Genomic DNA, 9,104 nt, shown 5'->3' on the forward strand with positions numbered 1-9,104 from the left:
CTGGCCAGTATTACTACCGCAGATGAACAGGTGACGTCACATTGTTTTTTGTTTATATTCCAACATTTCATGACTAGACATGGTGACGGCAAACTCAAGTTATATCAACTTATTTTATGCCGTCACCAACGCAGATAGAGGACAAATACGGAACAGGACAATACTTATTTTCACTTGAGTTAAGTAAGAAAAGTCTTGACAAGTGCCTTTTCCAAGGGACTCGAACCCGGGACCTCTTGGTTCCGAGTCGAGCACTCTGTCGCTACGCCACTCGACCACACATTGTTACGAGTGTGAATCGTTTAAAGAAAATAACATGATCACGCATGAACATAAAAGGCACTCAGTCAAGTTTATCATTTGTATCACTACATTCTCCATGGAACGTACCGATATCAGAAATCAATGACAGAATCATGAGAGATATGTTAACGGTGCCATTGTAGAGAGGGGTGGTCAGGATGTTTGAATACATGTGTCAACGTATTCATTTATGACCTCGTTTGTTTTTGTTAATACCGTAGGTATCCTATATATAATGTTATTAAATAATGTATACTGTGTTTGGTGACTATCGTATCCAAAACCGTGCCAATCTGATTTAGTACGTATACCTGGATGAGTTAGATGCACGGTTCTTGATCATTTCTGGGTATCTCAGAACGTATATTTCGCCAGAGGCATGGTTCTGGATACGCGCGGACTATCCAGAACTGAGCCTGATCATAGTTATGGGCAAAGAAAGGTTTTCAATACGCGCGGACTATCCAGAACTATGCCTGGTCAAGCCCGGTTGTGGACACAACAGTGACCTTGGCTCCTTTATGTTCCGTTGTAGACTTATATGGCAACACAGGTCGATGACACCTACTGGTTCGGTCTGTCCGACATCGTGGCTGAAGACGACTGGCAGTGGGTGGACGGCACGGACTTTGACCCTGCAGTCACGTGAGTCCCTGTCAACATGCGTTAGGCACTTAGGGTCATAGCCTGAGCTCATGAGAACGGACACCATGTGGCTAGTGACCGTAAGGCCAATTTTGATGTGGCACGAAACACATGGCCTATGGGACATTCACGTTCCAAAGTTGACCTCTAGCGGACATTGAGACGGACTTGGTATTAGGCTAGAACGAGAAGCCCCACTTTTAAGCAGGAATTCTACATTGCTTAATACACTTCCAAAGAGCAATGAGGCCATAAATACATAATATATACCTATAATCCCTCAATGAGCCTGTCACACGATTTAGGTAATCTGTGATACATCCGATCATGTTAAACATTAAATTTTGGCTTCTCCTAACGATACACGTACTGTAAATATCATTTATGTCTCACTACTGAATTATCACAGGGAGAAAGAGAGAGAGAGAGAGAGAGAGAGAGAGAGAGATGCACACACACACACACACACACACACACACACACACACAAGCATGCCAACACACACACACACAAACACACACTTACCGTCTTACCGGTCCCTTGACCGGGGGTGGTCGTGGGGGCACCTAGTGGCTGAGCACACTGCCTTCCTCCATCCCTCCCTGTCATGAGCCAGCGCTTGGGCGCTGGCAAGGGGCAAACCGCTCCACTCCTTGACGTTGTCGTCCCATTTCTTCCTCTGTCTCCCTCTCTTTCTCGTCCCTGGTACTGTTCCTTGTAGGATAACTTTGGATAGGCATTTACTTCTCGTCACATGACCGTACCATTTTAACTTTCTTCTCTTAATAATGCTAGGGAGATCTTCAAGGTGTTTTCTTCCGGTAGCTTGTTTAATGATGTTCCTGACTTCTGTGTTGGTAACGTGGTCCTTGTACGTTACATTTAAAAGTATCCTGTAACACCTCATCTCCACTGCCAGTATCCTCCTTTGCAGTTCGGCTGTCAGAGTCCAAGCCTCACATGCGTAGAGGAATATGGAAATTACCAGTGCCCGTAGCAGTCTAACCTTGGACTTTAGACTGATGTTCCTGTCTCTCCAGATGGGTCGCAGCCTTACCATAGCTGCTGCTGTCTGAGCCGCTCTTGATATAACTTCTGCCTTTGATCCCTCCTTACTNTACACATTTAATGAGTAAGAAGTTATTCTTAATTTTTTACTTTATTCAGAATACAGAATCATACAAACAAATAACATGAACATAATACACCAAAAAGTAAGGGAAAATTCATATAACAAAAACATATGACAAAACAAAACTTAAGACGCCAACGAATTGACTTGTTTTGTACGCAGAGCTCCATTCACAGAGCTCTGCATAGATGTCGCTGAGGGCTGTACGAGCAACCTCCATGGAGGGGCTCTGCAGAGCTGTGAGCTGTACGAGCAACCTTCATGGAGGGGCTCTGCGGAGCTGTGAGCTGTACGAGCAACCTCCATGGAGGAGCTCTGCAGAGCTGTGAGCTGTACGAGCAACCTCCATGGAGGATCTCTGCAGATCTTGAGCTGTGGGCTGAACAAGCAACCTCCATGGAGGAGCTCTGCAGATCTCGAGCTGAGGGCTGTACAAGCAATCTCCATGGAGGAGCTCTGCAGAGCTGAGGGCTGTACGAACAACCTCCATGGAGAAGCTCTGCAGAGCTGAGGGCTGTACAAGCAACCTCCATGGAGAAGCTCTGCAGAGCTGAGGGCTGTACGAACAACCTCCATGGAGAAGCTCTGCAGAGCTGAGGGCTGTACGAGCAACCTCCATGGAGGAGCTCTGCATAACTGAGGGCTGTACGAGCAACCTCCATGGAGGAGCTCTGCAGAGCCCCTCCATGGAGGTTGCTCGTACAGCCTCTTCTCGGCTGACCTCCAGGCTAATCATATACAGCAACTGATTGTTATGCCAAAATATAATGTCCTTGCTTATGTGTATGTCAATCAATCAACCATATGTCATCAATATGGTCTATCTGTTACTGAGTATAAGTGATTAGATCTTTAGCCCATGTTTGTTTCCCTTCTGGTTGATTTTCTTAATTTGGAAAACCTAAATTTACAGAGAGTAGAAAGCACGTAGAGAGAAATGCACTTATGCTTTGTCTTTGGGTGAAGGTACATGGTGTATGTTACACTTGGCTTTGAACATGAGGTGGTGAAGCTCTAGTTTACAGACTGGGGTTCTTCCGTTTCAGCAACAACTGCCGCCCCGGCTGTTACAACCGCCACGCCTGCTGTTACAACCACCACACCTGCTGTTACAACCACCACACCTGCTAGTGCGACCACCACGCCTACTGGTACAACCACCACGCCTGCTGGTACAACCACTTCGCCTGCGACTACAACCGTTATTACAACTAGGTCATCAAATGACGCAAGCATCGTGACCACTACGATGTCACAGCCGGAGGATCCCACCAGTCCTCCCCCGACCGCGTCGCTAACTACCAGCCGGCTGGGGGAGGGAGGATCCGCCGCCGCTAACAAGGGCGGGGCACCGGGAGGAGCAGTAGCAGGCGGCGTGACCGGAGCGATGGTTCTTGTGGGAGCAGGAATAGCCATAGGTGGGTTCCTGCTGTACAGGAAGAAGAAGAAAGTTGCCGTGGAGCCTACACCCTCAGAACGAGCGGAGAGCTCTTGAATTGACAGTCACCAGTGTTTCACTAACTACCAGTTTTCTGACAGTACAGACACAGTATAGATGAGTCCAATTTTTCTCGTTCGTATCTACTAAAGGTTTCTACGTATAGGTGAAGAGTATACCGGACAGTTTCTGTCTGTCACAATGGTGCGTGGATGATGTTCAGAACCAAGCACAAGTTTTGTTTTTCCTGTATGAGGCATGTGCGTGTACACATGTATGTCCTTGTGTCACAAGTGTTCCATGCACAACGCTTTTTAGAAACTTAAATGACAGAAGAGTCACAGTATAGATGAGTTCAATTTGTCTTCTTCGTATCTACCAAAGGTTTCCACGAATAGGTACAGAGTATACCGGGCAAATTTTGTCGATTACAATGGTGTGTGGATGGTTTTTCAGCACTCAGGACAGGTTTTGTATGAGGCGCTCGCTCGTATATGTGTTTGTGTGTGTGTTTATCTATGTTTGGGTGGTGGATATTTTTAAGCATATACCAGTGTTTCTTTGTGTGTTTATATTTTTAGCACCAGATACAGGATTGTTGTCCGCGTACCTGCCCGCATGTTTTGACTGATTTTTGTTCAGTCATAAAAGCTCCAAACTCATTGTGCCGATTTACAATAATAACAATTATGTAGTGTCACTAACATCTAGCATCATAATCATCTGGTGTGTTACGCCAAGGGGCGGTTATACCGGCTATACAGATACATGCATGTGTATATACAGATACATCATTTCAGCCCTCGGGCTACGAATGTGATGGGGTATTTTTGTAGCACAAGAAAATACTTTTGCCGGCATGTCTTGTTCTCATGCAACCTTAGATCTGTTTTTCTTCCACATGAAAACTTGATTTACCAGCAGCCTCCCATTTACTCCAATTTTGCTAACCTTTAGTAATAAACTTATCTCTAGATTCTTTCACTGCATGGCTCATGTCTATTATTACCTCCATGAAAAATGGAGGTATTGTTTTTGGCGTGTCTGTCTGTCTGTGTGTTTGCGATTCCGCACATTTGTAGTCAGCATAACTTCATAACGCCTTTATGGATTATGATGATATTTGGAATGTTGGTAACTCTTAGGAAGACAAAGGTCAAGATCAAATATGGGCCTCCTGGTGGATGACCTTGGTACTGCAGCAGAACTTCCGGTTTTTATATCTTTTGTCCTGAATATGGCTCGAATATGCTATGGTCTTGACTTTTTGGTGACAGATAACTTTTTCTGTCAGGAATAAGTGGTGTGAGTTTGGTCCCCCTAGCAGCTTGTTCTGGAACTGCAGGGCACTTTCTGGCGAAATCTTTAAAAGCCAATAAGTCCAGATAGGAACAACGTATTTTCATAATTTTTGGTGAGTAGGTAGCTGAGAGAGAGTTGTACATAATTAAATGTACAAATTATGCAAGTGAGGACCTAATTTGCTTAATTAATGAGCAAATGCTATAATTACAGTGTTTTATATAATAGTACTTTTATACATGTAATCTATTTAATGTGGCAGGCGAAACATCAACAGACACCAATTATGCAAATGATGAACTAATTTGTGAAAATTCTGTGACTCCTTATTGGTGAATGATGGGAATTTTATACCTTGTTACATGTGTAAGTTTCTTAAAGGTTAACACCACTATGCATATATTATGTTAATTTTAGAAGTTTATTGCAAATTCATGCCCGGGGGGCTAATTGCAGATTACAAACATAAAAGAACAATGAAACGTAGTATAAAATAACTAAAATCTACATGATAAAAGGTAGTTGTCTAGAGCTATAGCTATGTCTAAAACTATGTCTAAGGGGTCTGACTTCTCTTTTTTAGACTATGGAAGACGTAATGTCCCACCTTTTCTAAAATTAGTGGGTTTTGGGAAGTTAAAAGAAGAATAGTTTTTTCTTGGTCTGTAAGTTTAGTAAAATTGGGATAAATTGTGGAAGTTTGAATAGTTAACTCATTTCGAGCGTTGCTATGAAAGGAACAATTTGAGATAAAGTCTATTTCGTCTTCCACAGCCTTTGCATTACAAATGTTAATGTGGGGTTCATTTGCATACTTAATGAGGACATGTTGAAATGACGTATGATAAAGGTCATTTGAATTTAGAAAACCATAAATTAAACTAGATTATGCTAATTATGACCTTATTTCCATTGTCAATAAGACAAAAAACATTTACAAAGACTCATATAATTCATGGAGGTATGAAATCTCAGAATTCTTCAGTTCTTTCTATAGTGTGTGTCATCAAACCCATTGTTGTATGTTATCATAATGGCATGTAAAAGGAAGTGTTATGAAATCATTTTCAGGTCAGGACATACTGGAGGGGACATTGAATAAGCTGTCAGTTCCGTATGTATGGGGAACTTCAGCACTTATAGGAGGAACCCAACAAACCTATAGGGGGAACCAGTACTAGTGTACATAAAGTCAATGACCTGGACCATGGTCTGTCACCATGGTAACTGGTACTGTAGCACACATCCTTGTGGTGTTGTGTTATACTAGTAATTAATTACATTATGTAGCAGGACAGAGAGGGGTTGACCACCACGTGTTTGAATAAGAATGCAGCAGTTTATTAGCCTAAGGCTAGAACGTGTGAAGGTAAACATTATGCATTCGCTCTACAAATGTTACATTTCTAGTTTCTAAATAACTCTCCTGGTCCATCGACATGATTTTTTAAACTCATGATGAGATAACAAAGCACGAGCTGGTAGTTTTACAATCTTGCAGTTTATGATTACCACAATGGTCGGGGGTTTGTAGCCTCTACCAGGCTTGGGGATTTGTCCTTTCTGTTTTGTACTATGAATATACAAGTAAAAAAATAACGCTCATAGGCTAAGGACATGTTCTTCTGTCCTGTGTGTTAGCAGTATATCTTGACACTAGTGAAGTAACAAAACTGTTTAATGATATGATGTGATGTTTAATGAATCTTTATTGCATGTTCTTGTCCAGATGAGCTAAATGCACAAGAGGACATGCAGTATGCAAAACATGAGTATTGCATACTGGGACGCTATATTCTAATGCTAATTGCTAGGAATTTGTACATTATAACAATACTAAATACTACCTATCATCTACTGTTAGTTGCCCTTTCTTCTCTCTTTTTGAAACATAATTACATAGTTTGTCACTATACATTCGTTTTTGCATGACATCAAGTATTTAAATGTGTCCTGCTTTGACATTTTCTTGCATATATATGTTGTCTAAATGTAAAAATATCGAATAGTTAATGCTTAGAAAATAAGGGAGCAGCAGGTCAGCCCAGCATCAACATTTTGCAGCTCACCAACAGTCGCTTCCGATCGGTTCAGGTCAGGAAACTTCTCCGCAAAAATCTGCAATAGGTGAAAATCGATTAGTTCAGTAAGTCCATGGCCTTACTACTACATGTAGTATGTAAATACTAAGTATACTCTGCTCAGAATCCTACCTACTGAAACAGATCTCGAAAACGATACACGGTCAAGTCGATAAAGGTTAGACATCCAGGTAAAGAGGTGCATAAGAAAAATGTTACTCAAGCAACTGGATAGATTTTTAAATCTGTCAGACGTTTGAAGTAGCATCCACTACTTTTAAGTTACTTACGAAAAGGCGCCCAGCGACATTATAGGGAGCGGGCGGAAACTACGGAGGATGGCACCCAGGCTATATAGCTTAAATTAGTGCATAGTGAACCAGTAACACCTACCTTCAGTGCACAGTGAACTAGTCATAATTACACTGATGAACGTGACAGACGGTCATCGAAACGTGAACTCTAGTTAAACAAATGCTTTGTGAATAACGAATGTTGCTATTCATATTTTATTTAAATTGGGTATAGCGATTATGAGACCATTAAACAGGGTGTACTGATATTCTAGGAAGACCAACAGACATGTGATATGTGTTTTACTAGTATTTTCTACACGTATTACAATAACTAGTTGAAACAACAGACCTCCACACTCTTCGGCCCTTCTTCCTCCATGCAGTGGATGAGGTTTCCGTTGAAATAAATGACGTCACAGGTATGATCATCAATGAATGGAGAGTCGACGTCTGGTACCGGTGTCCACAGGGCTTCATAAGAGAATTCAGCCTGTTCCTGAATGGCCTGAAACATATCCAGAATTGTTTTGACTTTGAGTAAATGATTCTGACTCGAATAGCAAAGTTCTATTTATCACAACCATTTATTTTTCACTAGCCGACGTCTCGATGACCGTCTGGCATCTTCATCAGGGCAATTCTGACTGGTTTACTGTGCACTGATGCTAGATGTTACTTGGTGCATAGTGCACTAAAGGTGTTACATAGTTCATAGTGTAAACAGAAAAAAATAGCTTAAGTGCACTATGAACTATGTAACACCTTTAGTGCACCAAGTAACATCTAGTGTCAGTACACAGTAAACCAGTCAGAATTGCCCTGATGAAGATGACAGACGGTCATCGAGACGTCGGCTAGTGAAAAATAAATGGTTGTGATAAAAAGAACTGTTATTCAGTCGTTTACCAACCTGATGAAATTATTTACGGATTCTGACACGGATTGCTAAGGTTTAGTTAGCCAGGTGTCAGTTACCTGCTGAAAAGTTCTTTTACTTTAATATGTAAGACGTCATTATCAGTAATTTCTGAGGTATGCCCACTTCCGATATTCATGTATTTAAGAGCGAATGTCTGTAAGGATCAAACAATGGTGGCAGGGGTCAAAAACTCGATTTGGCTCAAACTTTGCACAGTGATAGTACTTGGCCCACAACCCCTCAAAATAGCTTTCTTTCCGGTCAGCACCGATCGTTGCCATGGTAACGGGCCAAACAAGTTTCGGGGCCATTTTCCCTGATTTAGACATGTGAAAAACATGAAATTTGGCATAGTTTAAGGCACGATTACGAGCAAGTGCTTTAATATTATGGAAAAACAAAGTATGGGCATGAAAGACCAACTAATCCGCTATTCTAGAATAGCGTTGAAATTTTCAAGAAGTTCGTTTAAAGGACCTGGGCAACCCTAACACAATACAGTGTTTGAGGCTTATGAAAAAGCGTTATTTCTACCCAACTTCGAAGTGCTGTAAGTCCAAAGATGGTGATTTTTTTTTGCTTCAAATTTAAATCATAGATACATAAACATATGTGCTATAAAATGCATGGTTGCAAACTTTGGGCACTTCTTTGGTTGTCACGTGGTTGTCCTTACAAGTAGGTCAAATTTTGAATTTGAGGGAAAATGTGATTTTCAGCCATGTTCAGGATACTATATCTACAAAAGAAAGACAGCAATCTGATATAGTCTTTTCCCCAACGTAACACTATGTCTTGTCTATTAAATGAATACTTGTGGAGGTTGGGGTCTTGTGTCGTTGTTGTGCACTTGTCCCTCAAAGTAGGCCATGTTTTGGACATTTACAGAAATTGACATATACGGCTATGTTTGAAGCTCTAGAAATAACAAAGTAGGATGTCATTTGAATTCAATCTTTGCAGGGAAGTACATATATGTATTATGTAT

At 41.5% G+C, this 9,104-nt stretch overlaps 1 protein-coding gene across 1 annotated transcript in view; it reads right to left on the reverse strand.

Annotated features, from left to right (window-relative positions):
- Positions 1 to 6,736: 6,736 nt before the first annotated feature.
- LOC109476667 (N(G),N(G)-dimethylarginine dimethylaminohydrolase 1-like) overlaps positions 6,737 to 9,104 on the reverse strand; it is a 6,587-nt gene continuing 4,219 nt past the window's right edge. Inside the window, exons 5-6 of the mRNA XM_019777669.1 lie at positions 7,547 to 7,702; positions 6,737 to 6,938 (exon numbers count right to left, since the gene is read on the reverse strand). Coding sequence (XP_019633228.1) covers positions 6,837 to 6,938; positions 7,547 to 7,702 — 258 coding nt within the window. The 3' untranslated portion in view covers positions 6,737 to 6,836. The remainder of the gene's footprint in view (positions 6,939 to 7,546; positions 7,703 to 9,104) is intronic.

The sequence above is a fragment of the Branchiostoma belcheri genome, unplaced genomic scaffold, assembly GCF_001625305.1.
Source record: "Branchiostoma belcheri isolate BF01 breed outbred unplaced genomic scaffold, Haploidv18h27 scaffold388, whole genome shotgun sequence".
NCBI classification, from domain to species: Eukaryota; Metazoa; Chordata; class Leptocardii; order Amphioxiformes; family Branchiostomatidae; genus Branchiostoma; species Branchiostoma belcheri.